Below are 20786 nucleotides of genomic sequence, written 5' to 3' on the forward strand. Positions count from 1 at the left end.
CCAGCCCTCGTTAACGCCACAACCTTTCACGCTAGCTCGATAAGCGAGGCAGAGGAAGTAGCTATGGCACTGTAAGAGCGCCAATCAAAATTTCTCCAAAAACTCGGTAAGCGCGCTCGCAATGCTCGCAAAACAACGCACCTGCCCTAGGCCTAGTGAAGGGCTGCCGGGTGTGCACACCTGTCAGATTCCCCCCTTCCCGATGGGCAGGTGGGCCACCTGACACAAAGCGCATGCTTTCGGGCATCCGTATACGCATGCCCGAAATCGGAAAATGCGCCTAGTAGGGAGCCCGTATACTGAGCCGGTGTACCCGGGTTCGATCCCGACCAGGGCAGCTGCGTTTCGCATGGAGGCGAAAATAGTAGTAGCAGTGGTTTATTAAAATAGTAATAATAATAAGGAAGGAAAAGATTTTTGCTAGCGCCGGGCATCTGCCTTCGGTACTGAAGCACCTCAGCTGGGCCAGCGGAAATAAAGGATAGCAGGCAGAATGGAGAAATGAAATGAAAGAGGTGAGGGGACAGGAAGAGAGGATAGGGGGAGCGGTAATATACACAAACTACTTACGCAATAAGAAGTGTGTACAGGTTGCGCGCGTGATTACTGAGGCGAAACGGAAATGGCACCTGTGTGCTGTGCGATGGCAAAGGCGCAGTTCCGGTATCTACCGAGATATGAGAGAGAGTTACTGCGCCATTTCCTTTCCTCAAAAACCAATTTTCAGTTTTAAGCTGTTTAGTAGTGCTACTGCACTGATACTAAACTATAGGGCTGAAACGTCGGGCCTAACGAAATGGGTTGAACTTAAAGGAGTGTAGACACCTAACTTTTCAGAGGCATTTGCCCTGCAGTGGGCGTAGTAAGGCTGATAATGATGAACAGTTTCTCCGTACTTGTGAGGCCGCACCACGGCCTCAAGCACCGCTGCCGCCAAGACGCGTGCAGGAGCTGTGCTTTTGGTTGCGAATCTGGCCATTGGCTGCACCCAGCCTTCGAACATTGGCACGAACATAAAAACAAACGAATGGTCGTCATGCTCTTTCGCGTTCCCGCTGACTACCCCATTGTAGTCGATGAAGCTGTCGACTGTGTATGTAGATTAGTTGAAGTCATAACATTGCTTTCATTTAATTTCGTCGAAGATTAGCGTGTCGAATTTCCAGTGGCCATCTCTTGTTTGCATATGATTTTGGATTGCTACAAGAGCAACAGCATTAAAGCCATATTTGCTAGGAATGCCCTGAAGCGCAAGGCGGCTCGTGCGTGTTAGCGGTAGCATCGTGAGCGCATTCAGACACTTGTACTCTCGTGGGCTTGCCAGTCTGACAAGCATGCAGTCAAGAAGCCATTCGGCATCACAGCTCCTTCTAGGTAGCGTTTTGCCTTTTATGCCGTGATTAAAGCCAGCCACACAGCGGAGCGCGATCCACTTGAGGCTTTCTCAATAACGATTTTTCAATAACGATAACCAGTACGTTTGCCAAACAGTGAAGATAAGCAAAAAAAATTCTTTTGGGGAAAGGAAATGGCGTAGTAAATGTCTCACGTATCACGGTGGACGCCCGAACCGCGCCATGAGGGCAGGGAGGAAGGTGAGAGTGAAAGAAGAAAGAAGGAAAGAAAGAGGTGCCGTGGTGGAGGGCTCCGGAATAATTTTTACCACCTGAATCTCAAGATTACGCTTGTGGGTGCGTATAAGTCGCCATCCAGTCAATTTGACGCCGCACGATTGAATGACTTGATGGCGGTTACACCTGGTCTTTGGATCATCCTAGGCAACTTTTAAAGTTCACCACATCATGTGGGGAGGCGTTAGAATGAACCTTAGGGGAAGAAAGCTTGTGTCCTTCGCCTCTGACCGTAACCTTCAGTGTCTAAATGACGGCACCCCGATATATACTCGAAGGGCGACTTACAGCAGCTGTCCTGACTTGGCTTTCATTTCTCGATGCCTTACCAGAAGCATCCGGTGGTTTTAGGACATAGAAATACACGGCAGCGACCACATGCGTACATAATTGATCATTAATGCCCTTTCCGCATACACCTCTGCCACACATATGTGACGCATCGATTGGTCAGCGTTTAGAAGATGCTCGCAGAGAAAGCTTCTCCACAGGTTTGGAAGAGAAAATTCAAGAAGCCTTTGGAAACGCGACGTGCTCCTTCACCCCGATGCAAAAGTACACAGTTTGATATGGAATCCGCCTTTTTTCATTTTCCTGTGCTGCCACCTCGCGTACAACGATGGAAGCTCACTGGTAGGGTACTGCGCGCCCAGCCCGGCCGGACTGAGTGCCGCTCCGGAGCACGTTTTGTTGGAATCTGTCGACGACGGCGTGTCCTGGGCAGCACCTGGTACCTGGAGGACTTCTAGGATTGACTGATGGCTGAGGGTGCGAAGTACGAGGCAGGCTGCAGTGCCCACCGAAGAGCAAATTTTCAGTATCTCGATCATCCGATGCGATGCGACATCAGCTGAGCAAGGACCAGCCGCTAGAGACTGAAGGTACATGCCGATCAGATGATGAATGCTACATATCGATCATAATGTTCAGAATGTATTCCCGATCAGTAAGGTTGGACGTTCGTGAGCTGTAGTACTGTAAGCATCATGAAAGGGGCAGTACAGTCTTCACGCAATCGTAGTGTTCTAAGCGCTGAAGCGCTGCAGAATAGCTACACGAGCTATAAAAGCACAAGCGTACTCGCAACAAAGCAGCTCTGCTAGCACTTCACTGTATTTTCCCACAGCACACCGCTGCATAGGTTAAACAAGCATGCGCGTCCATAAAGACGAGCGCGAGAGGCGCACATTGATCCATTCCGGCGATACCACGCAGATGTCTTCATCATGGATATGATTCGAACACACGCATAACGCACCTTCTTCTTCTTCTGCCTCTTAATACATGGCACATACCCACACGGGGGGATGGCCAGGGTGTAGTGGCATAAACAAGGAAATTTCTGTAGGAGATTATGACAAAATTTTAGCACCATGCGCGAATGCTGTCGTAGCTACTTTTTCGTTGCCCGCTCCATCGCGCGTTGAAAGCGGCTCACAGCACTTGCCCATACGGCCTTCTTGCTTGAGAAAGCAAAAAGCGTCGGAACGAAGTCTAAATGCCGCGGTGACATTCGAGGCCTTCCTGGCCATGAATAGAACCTTTTGTGATAGACTGCACACGCATTTAACCGCAGTACCTCGTCCGTACCTGTCACAAAAGTGATTCCCGCAGTCTTGACGGTGCCCAAGGGCGGCCACGATCGTCGAGCCAGCGAACTGCTTTTATCCACGCTTTGCGTCGAAGGCTGTCCCGGGAAGCGCTCGGAAAGCGAAAAAATCCGAGTTTGCTTCCCTTTACATATTGGCCATTGCAGCCGTACTATGCAATACATTTCGTAGGTATCGCGAAATACGTCGCGCTGAACGCCCGACGGCTGCAGCAACGCACCCTACGTAGGAAGCCGGTTTGTTACCACATCCACGGCCGGTCTCGAGTGGAGCGCTACCCTTCCAATGTTTCGCGACACCGCCGCCAGGGGATGGGCGCATGCGCAGTCGCGAAAAAGGCGGATTACAGCGCCCTGGATCATTGCGACGGAGGGCAGAGCGTAGAAACTGACGCAGTCGCGCCTCTACCTCAAAGATGCGAGGCTCATCAAAAGAAAATTCGGCACGGAATTCAAGCCCTCTAGGCATAACGTTGGGTCATTCTGCGAAATTCCTGATCCTCGAAATTATTTCTCAAGCACCTGTAATGTCGTTCGTGGCCTTCGAACTTCCCACAACAGCTGCACCTATTAAAGACTCTCGCACTCTACCAACGACGTGGCGAGGTATCCAATGATTTCTGCGCTAGGGTAGGAAACCCATCGACCGATCTGCAGCGATGTTCCCGCTTCTCGGGATTCACGGATGAACCTTCCTTTCTCTGTGGAGGAAGTTTACGCTGCGCTGGCTTGTTGCAGACGGTTATCATCGCCGGGACCCGGCGGTGCGCCATACTCTGCTCTCGCAAACCTTGGAGACGGAGCTGGACGCATTTTTTTTTAATATTGCAACAAATCATGTAATGAGGGTACAGTTCCAGACAAGTGGAATCCCAGTCGTCTTGTTCTGCCCCCCGACACCAGGCCAACGGCCTCTTGACCCGACATCACGCCGATCAACTGCATTGGCTAGCTGCGTCGGCAAAGTACTGGAAAGGATTGTGCTTGCGTGTATTGAGTGGTACCTGGAGCGCTACCGTATATATCCAGCTATAATGTCCGGGTTTCAACGTGGACGCTCTTCAGTTGACAATGTGTTCAACCTGGTGTCATCCGTCCAGCTCCAAAAACATTTGAAGCGTTTGACTCAGGCATTGTTCCTGGACATAATCAGTAGCCGAGCGCTCCAACCTCTGAGCCACCGCGGCGGGTCCCTTTATGTGTTCCTGGATATAAAAGGACCCGCCGCGGTGGCTCAGTGGTTAGGGCGCTCGGCTACTGATCCGGTGTACCCGGGTTCGAACCCGGCCTCAGCGGCCGCGTTTCGATGGAGGCGAAACGCAAAGGCGCTCGTGCGCTGTGCGATGTCAGTGCACGTTAAATATCCTCAGTTGGTAGACATTATTCCGGATACCTCCACTACGGCACCTCTCCCTTCCTTTCTTCTTTCAGTCCCTCCTTTATTTTTTTCCCTTACGGCGCGGTTCAGGTGTCCGAGATGAGAGACCGATACTGCGCCATTTCCTTTCCCCAACAACGAATTTTCATTTCTATATAAAAGGCACAGATGACAACGTAACTCACCTGGCTGTGTTGGGCGCTCTGCAAGTTGCCAAAATTGGTGGTCGTGTATTCTGCTGGATACGCAGTTATTTATCCAACAGATACCTTTTTGTGCTGGCTGAGAATGGCCCATCATCATCTCATTTCACTTCCCGTGGAGTCGCACAGGGTGCAGCAATAAGCCTTCAGTCTTACACTTGTCGGGCTTGTCGATTTACTACCACAGTAGGCGCAACTCTCAATCAATGCGGACAACATCTGCATCTGGGCATCCGGAGTTAGGCGTCCACAGCTTCGAGCCAGGCTTCAAAAGGCACCAATTATTCTTGCGGCCTACCTACAACTCCAAGGCCTACAGATTTCAACCGAAAAGTGTTCACTCGTTCCGTTTACATGCAAGCAGACGCAAAAAATTGCCTTGGACCCATTCCAAAAAAATTGGCAGTGGCTTAACTTGCCTAACCATGGAATTCAACGGAAAGCAAGTATGCTTGGTAAGCATCTAAGGCTCGTCCATGGCCGCTCCGCTACACGCTCGCAACAGCCGTTCACTATATACTTACAGGACAACGTGGTAATGACGTGGTATCACATGGTCTTATGACACTTCCATCAGATGTCATCACGTGGATTCCCATCACCCCATCGGATGTTCTTATGGTCAAAGGTCAGCCCAAAGGTCACCCAATGTAAAAGGTCAACTAAAAGGCACAGGCCAAGGTCAGAGTTCAAGGTCAGGATTCAAGGGTTTGACACCATAACTGTGCCACATATGGCCATACACGGCTAAGGTGGTTAGGCTGAAGGTCATTCAAGATCATTCTCCGGCCTACGCGATGACTGCTTTACATAGGGTAGTGAAGCTTTTCGCCTCAAGAAAAAAGATAGAAATTAAAAGGGGAACTTAAGTTTTACCTAAAGGGAATGGTTTTGGTTCTTCGTGTTTCTTTGCAGTTTAGTTTTTCTAAGGGAGGCTTGCATATAGAACTGTATTCTGTTCATTTTTCATCCAGTATCAGTTATAATAACCCAAGTTCATGTGAGAGATTCGTATATATCACATGCCAGGGCCACGTCTTGGCGATTTTGTGCCAAATGAAACTTACCCACGATCCTCGTTCAAAAGTGCCAAAATAATTAACGGCTGAATGGTGAATTCGAGCTAGCATTTCTCCTCTGCCCGATGCACATGAAGTCCCCAGTCAATCATACCTCCATTGTATTCTAGACGCTGTTTCCGTGGCAGCTTCCTGAGCTGCCGGAGCTATGCACCTTACTGGCTGCGGGCATGGTAGCTGCCTTAGGTCTCAAAGAATCTAACCAATAGCCATCTCCCAACTTGTATATGCAGGCGCCAATGACGGAGGAAAGGTAAGCATGAAAGAGTCGCTGGGAATGACTCGGCAACTTTCGCGCATGATTACGGGTTCTCTGCTACGAGTAGAGGTGTATTGTTTGAGGTAGAAGTATTCATGGCAACACAATGCAGTGACTGAGTGGGTTCATATGCTCTCCTCAGAAGGTGTTTCAGAGCCCCTTCAACTTGCCATGAGCGGCAATGCAAAAGTGCAGTTATCACGTTTAAAAGCTGATTGTTTTGTAGCAAAAGCTACAGTGGCCACGAACTCGCAGCTTCGCCGTGGTCGCATTCCCACCGTGGTCGCGCCACACCACATGACCAACCACGTGACTGGTCACATGATCAATCGCGTGACGAACTACATGACAACTAGCCAGACAAGCAGACTAACCTGGACTTGCAATCAAGATTAACCAAGGCTAACCAAGCTTTGCCTTGTGGGTCATTTGCAGCATACATTTTTTAGGATGTAATTAAAAACACCTAACACAACAATCTAAATGTGGTTTTGTAAAAAATCATTCTTTTCTTAGATTTTCACCAGTTGATCCCGACATCCACCCTGAAATAAAACAAAGCAATGCTTTTAGTACAACATTCATTATAAATACACCATCAAGGACAGCCACTGCAAATTGACACATATTTGACATTGTCTACAAAGTAAAATCAAGGTTTAAAATGATGCCACATAAGTGCACGAAAGTGTAAATTGATATACAAAGTAAAGCGAGACCTTAAGTCACCAGATTAGTCTGATGAATTGTCACTGAGAAAAAGCAAAATAAAAACACATTAAAAAGTGGCACAATAAAAGATTTCAAAGATGAAATAAAAGAACCATCACTGCTGTTTGCACTCTGGGACTTCAGCAACAACTTTGCCAGGGTTCGGCAGCTGCACCTTGGGCTTGAGGAGTGTGCCACGAAGCTTGGGGCCTCTCTTGGTACTGCCCGCTGCATCAGAGGTGAGTTCAGCATTTTCTCTGGCGTTGTCCTCTTCAAATGTGACCTTAGTTCTGACAGTTTTGCTTTCTTTAGTGCCCATATTTTGAGCAGAGTCCTCAGGAAGGCTGCCAGCACTGGAAGCGCTGTCAGTCGTGTTAACAGTAGCAGCCTGCACATTTGCTTGCACGGGTGTGACTTCCCGCAACACTGGTGGCTTCTTTTCAACAATACCCAGGTGTTCATGGACTTCCCTCTTTCCTTGCACATCTTCAAAGAAAAAGAGACAGCAGATACTGATGTCAAAGACAGTGAGTGTCAAGAAAAGAAAAAGCTTGAGAGGACACTTAAGCTCCGTCTTTAGGGTAACATGCGATAGTGCTAATGTGTCCCCTACGCAGCCTGAGGCCCTCTTTGCGTATCACTTCGCCAAGGTTCTGCCTACATACCCATATATAGTGAATTGGTCATTCTCTACTTTACCTTCACAGATCATGGGGTCTTCATACCACTCCTGGTGCACTGGTGCCACGGTTAAGCGATGCACCATTGCCCCGGCAGGTGGCTGTTTCAAACACAGCCACCAATGGAGCTTGTGAGACCTAGGTTGCTCTCCCCGAGCAACCTCTCGCGCCCAATCATTAATTGACCGCTGCCTGCCATGATGGGCAGTTTTTGATGAAGCCACAAGGTCACGTGACCTAGGTGGCAGGTGGGCTGCCTGTTCTTTGCTCACAACACTACCACCAACGATGAAACTGATGCCGCCGGATTTTCTTTAGAACGGGGGCCATAACGCTATCCCTTTAAAAAAGAATATGATTATAGGGAAAGGAAAGGTGCAGTAACTGACTCATTCTAGGCCAGGGGTTCCTGAATTGGGCTCCGTGGAACCATTCCTCACTTCATTTTGGAAATGATACTGTAATTGCTCATAGGAGACTATTTGACTGTACAGCCAGTCATATTTTTTGAACTAGGGCATTCATTGAGGCTCATGCATTTGCACACTCTATTTTGCGTACATGTTAAGCAGGAAGGGCGGCTCCTCAACAATTTTAGAAAGCTACAGGAGTTCCCTGAGGCTGGAAAGAGTGAGAATTCCTGCTACATGGTGGATAGTAAACCGCACCAAGACAGAACAGATAAAAAAGAGCATGAAAAGAGGAAAAGAGAAAGAAGCACCATAGTGGAGGGCTCCGAATAAATTGCGACCATCTGGAGATCCTCACTGTGCAGCTAATATCACACGGCACACGGGCGACTTTAGGTTTTGCATCCATCAAAATGCAGCTGCCACACCTGAGGTTTGATCCTGTGTCCTTGTGCACAGCAGCTAAACACCATAACTATTGAGCAACTGCTGTGCCTGTTACGTTCATGAACAACCCATTAGGGTGGATTTGCCCTCCATTTGTGCTCCTTCCTGACCATTATAGTGATACATGAGTGTAGCAGCTCAGATGCATCGCTAATGCACTTCTCGTTTCCGGGTTGCATCGTTGCGCATTGCTGGTTATAAGTCGACACCCCCCCACACTCAGCAATCTCGCTGACTGAAGAAATGTTGACTCCAAATAAAGTCAACACATGGAACCTGAAGCAGGATAGTGTCGCGGTGCTCATGCAGCTCAATGCAATAAATATGCAATGAAATTATTACTGAATGTCTTCCATATGAAGCGTCTACAACAAAAGAGATCCACTTCATGGGAGGGATACAGTGGCCTATCAAGTTGCGAAAAATTACTCTTATGCCTGATTGTCCATTACAGCCGTGTTTTTTGTAATGGGGTTCAACTCTACATGCCCTTCAACCAAGTACTGTGTGAAATATTTCACAAATGTATCTCATCTTCCACTGTGCAGCATGAATCTGACCAACCTTTTATTCTTTTTGCCCTTACCGACAAATGTAACAGTGTAGCACAGCTTCACATCATGCTCAAACTTTTCCAGTGCCGTTTGCCAAGGCAAGAGATTTATAAACTAAACAGAGTTCCCCATTTTCTTATTATGATGCTGCGACCTGAGGAAATTAAAAGCTATGTGCTCCAGAGTGCTTCTAAATCAGTGCTTCATTGTCCCAAAGAGCTGCATTTAAGTGGGAAATTTTAGTGCTCCCGACTGCCCCTAATTTGGCATTCCACTAGTCCAAAGTGCTCCAAACTGGATAGTATCTTATTACCACAAAAAAATGCTGCAAATTTGAAATGATTTAAAAAATGTCTGGTCCCTCACCAGTGGACGAAGCCTGCTCTTCTGAACTCTTGCGAATCGCAGCTTTCAAAAGTTGAGCTTCGATAGCTTCGGCCTTCCGAGTGGCTGCATGAGTCTCCCTGAGGAGGCGGTCTTCGCGGAGCTGGCGTTCAGCAATGGACTTCAGCATCACCGCTCGTTCTTCCTCTAGAGCCTGCACCCGACGCCGCTCCATCTTGAGAAGTCCGGCCAGGGGGTTTCCATCAGCAGCCGCATCATCCGGCAAGGTTTGCAGCTCACTACTCTGTCGCACCAGGGCACCAGCGAGGCGCTGAATCTCTGCAGTAGCAGAAGCCATAGACTCCTGCAACAGTAAAAACCGACAAATTGAGCAAATGGTGTTAAGAGATATAACGTGCCATGGCTTTTCAGCAGAGGACGTTAATAAAAGTGAAGCCAAATTACAATACTTAATCTTTAAATCTGTCCATTCCCATATGTGCAAGAAATTGTACTTTTACGACAGGTTTTGAGACATCAGTGAAAATGGCAGCAGACAACATGACGGCAGTCTGATGAGGAAGCAGCCAAAAGGAAGCTCCATTGTGACTGGAGGCATGATATGAGTATACCTCAACCAAGTTTAATTTCTCGGCCCTGCTCCCGCTCCCCGCGGCCCACCAACTCCCAGTGACAATATTGTCCCATCCATCCATTCGCTTGGTTTGGCTACTTCTAACTTCAAAGATGGCTGTGACAATGCTGCTGTAACATGCTCCAGCAATGGGTTCAACAACTTGGGTAAACATTCTGGGATTACACATGAATCCCCTGAGAGATACCGGAGTATCTCCCGCAGGGGACAGGGGATTCACGTGTATTCCCAGACACTGGTCAGATACTGGTTCCTGGCCAGATACGGAAGATACTCCAGTATCTCTACGTTTCTGACCAGGAACATTTAGATAATGCTCTGCTTAGTGTCATTTCCTGAAGTGAAAAATGGGGCATGGAAATAGATACTCAGAAGACTGTGTTCTTGCGTATAATAAGGAATAAAAATCTGTTTCCTTCAACTATTGCATTAATGGCATTTCAGTTAAAGTGCCAAGGTATAAGTATCTTGGTGTTGTAATAAACTCGCAACTAAAATGGAATGACCATATAGACCACATTAAATCCTCAGCTTTATGTAAACTTGGTTTTCTTTGCCATAAACTTAGGGGCACACCTAGCAGCTGCAAACTATTAGCCTACAATACGCTTATAAGACCAAAACTCGAATATGCCGCCATCGCTTGGGACCCCCATAAAAAAAGACATAAGAGAATTAGAAAAGATACAGAGACGTGCAGTAAGTGTTACATTTAATAGGTACAATAGAGCTGATTTCCCCATCTTCGTTAATGGCAGCAAAGGATATCAAACCACTCCACGTCAGATGCAAGATAGCCCGCCTATCCTTCCTTCACCAACTAATTCATGGAAAACTAGGCATTTCTCCAATCCCCTATGTGCAGTTTTCAGAAACACGTAGAACTCGTCGTCATCATGATCACACTTTAGCACCATACTTCACGCATACTAACGCTTTTAAATTTTCTTTTTTTCCGCGAAAGATTGACGAATGGAACGCCCTGCCTCCACGAGTGATATTGGCTGTTGATTTTGACAAGGCACTCTGTGAGCTATTTTAGATATATGTACTACATTAGACAATTTTATTGTTCTGTGTTTTACGATGTAGCTGCTCTTGTATTGAGTGAATGTATTTTTCCTGCCCTCCCTGCATGGACTCAAATGAAGGTCTGCAGCATTGTGAAAATAAAAATAAAACGGCCATGCGCAATTGTCACGTGATGTTGCATAGGAAGGGTGCTTGCAATTCTCCCAAACGGCGCGCATTACCGCCCCTCTACCTTTCAGGCCTCCATGATGTCACAGACCCTCCCTTTTTCCCTTCTCGGAACTGCAGAGACGCACTAACTATCGCTTGAAACATAACTGCTTCTCCCGAGCATCTTCTTTTTTGGTGGTAGCCATGCAAACATATGGATCACATGTCTGCCTAGGAGATCACTGCAGTCACCAAACTGCCCGGCCATTGTGCATGACTGACTGCCGCGAGTCATGACCGCAGAGCCATGTGAGGTGAGCTCATTGTTTCTCTCTCTTTTCATGTGTGCTCGGCCCCTTTTATAGTTCGTCACCTAGCACCCAAGGGGAACACCTACTTGCTCAGGTGGATGCTTCTTGCGTTGCATTGTATATCTGCTTGAAACCAACGCACATTCCTCCAAGGAAAGGACTCATGTTTGTCCCCTCAGGATTGAACGCACCATGGTGGCAACTCATCACACCGCACATTCGGGGGTCAGGGCTGGCACGGAGGTGCTAGACAGTGACTACCGTGCCTAGCCCACTGATAATTATCCACAAGAATAACCCCCATAACTTACACGAAAAGAAGTTCTCGCCAAGCGCAACATTTCAGCTCACAACAACGAGATCTTCCTGGTTCCACAGGTCGTATCCCTTCGCTCCACTCATGTATATGACCAGAACACATCCTCCACATCCAATACCTTCACTTGGCAACTCAACTTTGCACACCCCATGGTCTGGGTCCAAACTTTCGTAAATACAGTTCTATTGCGCTTCTCTGCTATAAACAGAAGTTCTTGCACTTCTCCCCATGGTAGACTTGGACAGGTTTGTTTCCAATGTGCCTGTAGCAGTGTCAATAGCATCAGCAAAATGTTAACTTGTGCCACCAGTCTTTCTTTCTTTCTTTTCTTTTCCTTTCTTTCACTCACTCATTCTCTCACTGCTCACTCACTCACCCATTCATAACTGTCTATTTTGATGTGTAATATATTCGCCACGTGGGGTTATCAGTCACAGGAGGAGGTCCCAAAGTAAAAACTGTCCAGGGGACCTCCTGTTTGAAAGTAAAAATTACAGTAGTTCAGCTACAGGGCAATTAGAGTACATAAAAAGTACAGGAATGAAAACCATCTTCATGGAAAAAAGGCCTAGTCACATCAAACAAAGCATGATTTGTTCTCTGAGCAAGAACTCTGCTGATGCATGCCAAGAATGTTTAGCTGGCGTAACACCATGCAATGCTTGGCCAAATAATCATTGTTTTCTTAACATGTATAATGCCACTCATAGTCGCTTTGCAAACCCATGACTGCAAACCTGCACACTTTGCTCTTCTCTTTCTCTTGGTAAAAAATAGTACATCTTAAGTTTTCTTAAGTTACATTTTAAGGAGTAACTGAAGTGAGATTTTTCAAACCCCACCTACGTGTGCAAATAAAGAAGCTAACATTTTGGCACACCTTGCCCATGTCATCCCTTGGAAATTATTTTTATTAGCTTCCGAAGACAACACGTCACATCGTCTTTCGCATGGTCTTGAGTAGAGACAAAAAGGCATCCTGATACATGCTGGCCAATTATCAGTGGCACAGAGATGTACGCCTTGCCTCTGCCACCCCTGAGAACATTTTTGCTTCTACATACCTCTCACGAAAAACTCAAGCCCTGATGTCCTTGATAAAGCTAGACAATGCCCTTCTGAGAGAGCCGGCCCACAAGAAGGAATGGGAAGCCCCAATCCAGACAGTGATGCCAGGCCCTGTGCTTGCCATCTTTGATCCTCCAATATCAACAGGGCTGTCAGCTGATGCATCGAGTTTTGCCGCTGGAGCCACACTGCTACAACTACATGCCAGTGACTGGTGTCCTACGGTTCACGCATCACGAGTGCTCTCAACTGTAGAAACTAAGTATGCACAGATAGAAAAGTTAGTGCAGATGCGCTTTCATTTATACGGATTTAAAGTCACAAAGTGACTCAGGCTATGAGAGATGTTGTAGTGGAAGGCTCCGGATAATTTCAAACACCCGGGGTTCTTTAACATGCATTGACATCGCATAGTACAAGGGCCTCTAGAATTTCGCCTCCACTGAATCTCAACCACTGCGGCCGGGATCGAAACCGCGTCTTTCGGGTCAGCAGCCAAGCGCCATAACCACTGAGCCACCGCGGCGGCACTAATGGTTTTGTGACTGTATTGTTGGTTGTAGGGTCATTATTGGAACAGCCCACAAGCCACTTCTGGCAAACAGCAAACAAGGGTACGAGTGAAATATCATCAAGACTACAGCGACATTACCAGAGACTGATGCAGACTGATGTCACTTTTAGTATGTCCCGAGAAAGGGGCTGGTATTGGCCAATACTTTGTCCAGGATCCAAGGGGCGCCCACGGACAAGCCTGACACAGAAAAAGCCATTCAGCTATGGGTGTGCTAGCTTGCATCGTCAGGGACAAAATGAAGGAACAGTTTTGTTCAGTTGCAACAAATGATCCAGACTTGAGAGCTTGCCTTTTCTCATCTGAACCATCCTGCAAGTAGTCCTACAATGTTGCAGAGTGATAGTTCCAAGCCTTTGCAGGGAAATGCTGCATCGACTGCACAAAGGACATTTGGGCACAAGCAAACGCAAGGCACACGCATGGTTGGTCATGTTCCGGCCTGTCATGAATGCTCAAATCGGGGAGCTGGTTGCTCGATGTGGTGCATGCCACCGGTTTGCTTGTCATTAGCCCTCTGAACCTTTGCTTTTCAAGACCAGTGCCAGAGCAAGGTGTGTTGCAGGGCAAGTTGGTTAAGGAACGTTCTGAAAAGCACAGTGCTGGCAGGCAACAGACTATAACAGAGAGGACACAAAACTGCACTGTTATGTGTTCTCGTCCGTTGTTTGCTAGAGCTGTGTTTTTAAGTACCAGTGCCAGAGCAAGCATGGCAGTGAATAGGTACGGATATACAGTAAAAGCTCATTAATTTGAACTCCACGAGGACGCCGACGCAGTTAGAATTAACTGAAGTTCAAACTAACACAATATGGGGCACTCTGCAATTAGGAAGCCGTCAGATAGTGAAATTACCCTATTTTATTGTTCTAAACTATTCCGTCATCTCCTGGCTTTTTTCCAAAGGGCAACGGCCACCATCTTCTGTTCTAAATCCCAAATTTATCGGAAGGCTTGTACTTCGTCTTTAAAACTGAAGAGGCAGGCGGCGATTGGGACACCCAAACTTGCGCACGAGGTCGAAAGGCTGGGAAATCGACCAGCATGCAACCATCCAGCAGCTGCTGCATTTTTGCAACCTCCGTGATTCACAAATTCACAGCTGCGAGTCGCGGAGGTTATGCGACCTTTTAGGTTGAAAACCAAAAATAGCCAGTACAGCCACATGTATGCTGCACGATTTTCCTGCCTTCTGACGTAGCACAAAGGGCACTGGAAAACTGAGACACAGATAAACCTCTGCAGAATTCCAAATTGTTCGTTTCGCGGAAGTCGCGGTTTCCAGCACGACCACGTGGTTTTGGATTCAGAGTGCTGCAGATGCTGTGATGCGTCTGATTCCCACCCTTACTTGTTTATCCATTATCACACCACCATGACCTTATGATCAATGACCTCGCGCACCATTTTTGCCCTCTCCACATCTCCTTCAAAGAGGTGCCGCAGCCTCGCTGGACCATTCCTTGGTTCACCACGTTCGCAGGCCGCCCAGGCGCGGCGGCGCGTAGTTCGAATTATCGGTGGCACAACTCATTCAGGTTCAAATTAACAGGCTATGTTTTACATACCCTCCAATACAACGTGGACAGGCCAAGTCATATACCTAGTTCGAATTATCCAGAAATTTGAATTAGTGAGGTTTGAATTAACGAGCTTTCACTGTACTCCAACATGGTGGCGCGCACTACCTAGAAGCTTGTTGTGAATTCTCAAATTGCCCGAAGGTAGAGAACTTACCCCAATTAACTAACTAAGCTGTGGTTGAGAAGCTACCAATAATGTTCACCAGTCATGAGATTACCATGAACGTTTGTACCAGCAGACAACTGCAGTTCACATCGCGAGAGCTCAAAGCATTTTCCAATGAACGCAACTTTGTTTGCACAATTTTCAGCTCAAGGTTTCCAAGCTCATGCAGGTTGGCAGAAAAGGGTCTGTCAAGGAAAAGGGAAGTTTTTGAGTGAGTGCTGAAGAAGACGAAGCATGCAAATAAGGACTCGTGGTTGAGACTGTCTAACTACTGCGTGAAAACCTCCTCTGGAAGCTGGATATGCACCCAGAGTAACCTCTCAAGGGCAGACTGCTTCGCGACAGGCTGCCCAACTTCAAGAGTCGCCCAACTGCAACACCTCATGAGCATATCTGAACTTGAAATGACGGCAGCCTGCTCCCACAGCTACATGTGGGAGACGACGTCAGAAGATGCCAGGCCCCAAAGCAAATGTGGAGAGCTTTGTAACACTGCTCTCCTGTCAGGTTTGAACAGAGGATGGCCAGCATCACTGCAGGAAAAGACAGCACCTCACATAAAACCGCTGAAGCCTTTGAGCCCGACCTTAACCTTGCAGCCTCCATGAGCCGACCACCATCTAATGCCAATGCCATGAGCCAGTCACCATCTGCGGCACCTATAGATGGACAGGATAATCAGCAGGCACAGGCCAACTCTCCAGAGTCACCTATAGCCCCTCAAGAGGGGACCCCATACTACAGAGGCGCTGAAAATTGCAGCAATTCCATGCAGGCCTTGCAAAGATCCTCAACGGTGCAGAAGGCTAGAAACTGACTGACTTACGATGGCGACTTTGTGCAGCAAGTGTAATGTATTTAAACCGTTCTCTGGGAAAGGAATCTGTACCGCAAGGGTGCCTGTTGTCCAAGCTGGGCAGGTAGCAATCCTGGCGGTGCAGCGGTTAAAGAGGATAGCCAAAATAAAATGCCCTTCTTTTGTTCATCCATCTCCGGCATGAGTGTCTCCTCAAACAGAGTCATTTTGTGTCATCACACTGTTTCAACTGCTACAAAAACTATGGTTTGCAAACAACTAGCCCAGTTCCAGCCCCTTGTCTCCTTGATAGTTTAGGTTGAACTCTTCCTTGTCCCTCAACCACTATGAACAATGTTCACAAATACGAATTGCTAAACTTTGTCCCGTGAGGAACTGCACGGTCTGTAGTGCCATTACCAAGTTGCCATGCGAGAGGAAGTGTGCTGCTTTTGCAAAGCTTGTGCTCAGTGCCAGTTGCCTTGCCGGTGGTGCCCAAGTAACCTAGGTGGGCCACCTAGGTCATGTGATCTTGTAGCGTCATCACATCCTGTCCACCGGATAGTGAGCAAACTGCCCACCGTGGCAGGTAGCAGTTAAACTAATGACTGGTCGCTCGGGAAAGAGCGACCTGGGCCACACAAAGCCTACCGCTGGGATCACCTACCATCGCAGGGCAGTGGCGCATCACTTAAATGTGGCTCCACTTAACTGTGGCACCACTGCACCAGGAGGGGTATGAGGACTGCCAGGGATCTACACACATAGAGAATGACTTTCCGGATGTATAGAAATTAATTACACTACCACATCATACCTTTAGGTGAGCTTAAGTATCCCCTCCAATTTTTGTCCTTTCTGATGCGAACACCAAGCGCACAAGACTAGTTAGCACTGCTGGTATTACATGTTCAAAGTTTCAGGCGGAGCCCGGAGCACAGGACAACACATGTGTGGTCATACCGAGTGCCGCCAGCAATTGTCATCTACCAGCTCCCAGCGTAACGTACCACATGGGCAAAATGATGAACATAAGAAGCAAATCTTTCCTCTGCCTCTATTAGAGTGCAGCTCCTAAGCGCTCGTCCATGGGTTGAGCTGCGTCGCCGTCAGTGTAACCAAGCGAGGCAGGAGTGAGGGGACGAGAGCAAGGGGAGCGCGCGTGCGCTCCCGTCAAGACCAGCTGTGCCGAGCGAACGAATACTGCAGCTCACTCAGAGATGGAGCCAGAGAGGACCCTGCCGTTTGTGCCACCGAAGCACAAGCTCATTGCTGCCGCTGATAAGACCCAGAAGTTTGTGATGCAGAAGTAGAGGCTAGGTGGCAACTTTATGCGATAGAAACTAATATTATTACTAGCAATGATAAAATTACAGAAGAAAAAGCTTATTTACTTGCTCTGAAGTAAAGGACATTAGAAACAAGAGTACTCCATTCACCCTTCAAGGGAGATGCAGGAATTGTTCATACTACCTTCCTTTAAGGACTGTCATGAGACATTAGGCGCATCTCCTTTGAAATACAGACTACTTTCATTGAAGAGAGTTGAAAGGAGTTCAGCTGTGCCTGTAACCTAAAGGCCTTTCCCATAAATGCCTCCTACCTAAATGCCTCGTCGAAATCAAGAAGAAATGAGCTTGGGCAGAGCATGTAATGCGAAGGCAAGATAACCGATGGTCGTTAAGGGTAACGGACTGGATTACAAGAGAAGGCAAGTGCAGCGGGGGCAGCAGAAACTTAGGAGGGCGGATGAGATTAAGAAGTTTGCAGGGACACGGCGACCGCAGCTGGCACAGAACAGGGTTAGTTCGAGAACCATGGGAGAGGCCTTTGTCCTGCAATGAATGTACATAATCAGGCTGATGATGATGCATGTCCGGAAAAAGAACAGCATGAAAGAACGGGATGGAAGCTAGGGAACATGGACAAGCGCTGTCTCACAACAAACACGCATCCTCTCCAACTTGCTTAGTTCAGCATCCTTGTGCTGATGATGCTGATGACCAAAAGGCCTCTACCCAGAAGACATTTACCATAAAGGCTTTTTCCCTAAAGGCATTTACCTTTAGGACCTTTAGGGTAACGGTAAAGGCCTTGAAAAAAATTGAGGGAACTTAAGTCTGCTTACATGCAGGAATGCAAAAGCATGTGTTTTGAGGAAAGGTAACGTTTACGTGGCCCTGATCCATTTTTCATTTTTTCGGTACCAAGCGGTGACATCATCAAAAGAATGCGGGTTTTTTCCATCGCGCCGTCGCACAATGCATCCCGACACTGCATGTTTCCAAGAGCTCAGCGCTCAGTAACCATGGCAACCAGATTGTCATGTCCATGACTGTTTTGACGTCCATACTTTATATCAACGTCCATGGCTATTTTGACATCCAAGTGCATTTCTTGCATTTAATTAATTACCCAATTATACCACAACGACCAAATTTTTCCCACAGAGATCTCATCCCACACTCTCTAACGCAACCAAACTTTTGCACATATATGTTTATAGAACGACACAATCGTGCGAAGAAGCTTTTGCTGACACGAAACACGGGACATAGCCATCTAATGCTTTCGCATTAAAAAAAGTCTTGAAGGCTTGCCAGATGTACGCACCTGACAGGTTACCCACAACCCGGTGGGCAGGTGGGCCGCCTGCCTCAGAGTAGGCTTCAGAGACATGCATACGTATGCCCGAATTCGGAAAGTGCTCCTAGTAGTGGTATCGCACTAAAGGTCTTGTCAGAGGATATTCATAAAGCGGCGTCCCACTTCAAGTATACCACGCATTTACTGAGCGCCCCTTCCAGAGTCCACTAACAGCTGTACCACTGAGAAAAGATTGCAAGCCCTGTGGGTGTTCCGTTCCTTCCTTCTTTCTTTATTGCTCTGTTGCAGCACAGAAAAGAGTGCATGCTCAGTAAAACGAGCTCTTGGGCGAGTTGAATACTTGTTTTAGGCATAGTAGCAGCGCAAAAAAAAAGAACACACACACAAAATAAGAACTAGACACCGAGAGACACGCACAGACACTGCAGCGTGCGTGCATGTCTCTTGGTGTCTAGTTCTTCCTCTTTTGTGTGTGTGTGTGTGTGTGTTTTTTTCGCGCTTCTACTATGCCTAAGACCGCATACTCACCTGCAGTAGTCGCAACTGGCGAGCATCCGCCTTGCTGCCCGAGCCCATGGCCAGAATCATGGCCGTCTGGTTGCGGCTTTGGCGCAGTTGCTCCTGCAGAAACTGCTTCTGCTCCTCCAGAGCACGGTAGCGCGTACGCAGGGAGAGCAGCTCCTGCTCCTGCTTGAGGCGCCGGTCCTCCACCTCGGAGAAGAGCGAGTTCCCTCGCCGCTTGGGGTCCAGCTGCAACCAGGTAAGCATGTAACAAAATGCTAGTGCGATCCCCAGGATTTCAAATAAGGAAGTAGTACACATTTGCATGGTAATGATGCCAATCAGTAATTACTGCCTCATAGCAGAAAATGAACTTGCTCTGCCTATCCCATCGCCAATGGCGAGTGTTAGCACGAAACATTTTACTGTGTGTGGTTGCTTTGTCATGCACTATCAGTTACTGTTCAACGAATATTAGTTTTCATGTACAGTTATTGTTTGTTGTGTCAGTAGCAGTTTTACCCTGTAACTTATCACAAGCTGAGCACAATTTTCGCGGCTGTTGCAGTTCAGATTGATGAGAGCTGAGTGGCAACGATTTTTCACAGTTCCATAAGATCCTTTACTGATTGTGCAGTGTCGGGAATGTCAAAACTGATTCAATATGTAAAGACTTCCGCAACCTCCTTCACACTGAGACAAGGCAGGAGTGCAGCATCCTCACAAGTGTGTATGAAGAGGCGCCACTACACTAACTGCCAGCAGTGTGCAACAGGATTTTGGAAGTACCACAGGGATGGAAACAAGGAAGTAGATGCCGGAATGATGAGAAACCTTCAGGCGAGGAAATGAAAGTACCAACGACACGCCAATCAGCGCCGTAACTGCACAGTACTGTACTCAGCTCGCTGGTCAAAGAGCAACCAGGCCGCCACTGCCAAGGTTTGCAATGAAACTTCAAAAAGAGAAAACCGAAGTTTTTGGTCACGGAACCCTTCAAACATTGTCACGCCTGGCGTTCCATGCACGCACGTCAGAGGTGCCTAGACAGCTGATGCGATATCTGACATGATGCAGGATATTTGAACAAGCACTCACTGTGCCATTGATACCTCACCCCAGCTTTCAGTCGGAAGCCTGTCCAAATTAACCTGTGAAAGCCCAGTTGCTTGCGAATTAACGAGAGCCCAATGCCATAGACTTATATGGGCGTTGGCCACAACTATGTTGGTTCGAATTATTCCAATTTTCACGTTAAGAAGAATCAAAATTAGCTCTGTGTATCGAATCTGTACCACACTATCCCTCCCTTTCTTCAATCATAAAACAAACACTTCTGAAGAGGGCAGCAGCATAAGAAAAATTACAGCATTAAGATTACAGCATCTTAATGACAAAGAGCCTACTGTCACTGAAAACGGGGCTTTCATAAGCAAGACGTGATGATGTGAATGTTTTTTGGATCTGGATCTCTGGGGCTGGACCATGCACAATCCATTTCAGGTCAACGATCACAGAGTCCTGAATATTCCCGACATCATCATCATTATCATCATCACAAGTTTGAATGAAGTAGTGGGAAAAGAATATTCCGTTTTAAGCCCTAAATTCCTCAGCAATTCAATACAGTAAGATGTCTGTAATTAGATCTCAGCTCACTCAAAATCCTGGAAAGTTCGTACAATTTCTGCGGTCCATATTTTATAATCAAACCGGAAACTGGTGCTGATCCAGTTAAT

At 47.3% G+C, this 20786-nt stretch overlaps 1 protein-coding gene across 2 annotated transcripts in view; it reads right to left on the reverse strand.

The window, feature by feature from the left end:
* Positions 1 to 6600: 6600 nt before the first annotated feature.
* The window catches only part of LOC144094111 (protein Spindly-A-like), a 35035-nt gene continuing 20849 nt past the window's right edge, over positions 6601 to 20786 (reverse strand). The window contains exons 6-9 of one of the 2 annotated variants that reach the window (XM_077628024.1): positions 19075 to 19296; positions 9328 to 9649; positions 7046 to 7356; positions 6601 to 6704 (exon numbers count right to left, since the gene is read on the reverse strand). In XM_077628024.1, the coding sequence (XP_077484150.1) occupies positions 6672 to 6704; positions 7046 to 7356; positions 9328 to 9649; positions 19075 to 19296 (888 nt within the window). In that variant the 3' untranslated portion in view covers positions 6601 to 6671. Of the gene's footprint in view, positions 6705 to 6983; positions 7357 to 9327; positions 9650 to 19074; positions 19297 to 20786 lie in introns of both variants that reach the window. The other variant, XM_077628023.1, reaches the window with a different exon arrangement.

Source organism: Amblyomma americanum, chromosome 6, assembly GCF_052857255.1.
Source record: "Amblyomma americanum isolate KBUSLIRL-KWMA chromosome 6, ASM5285725v1, whole genome shotgun sequence".
Taxonomy (NCBI): domain Eukaryota; kingdom Metazoa; phylum Arthropoda; class Arachnida; order Ixodida; family Ixodidae; genus Amblyomma; species Amblyomma americanum.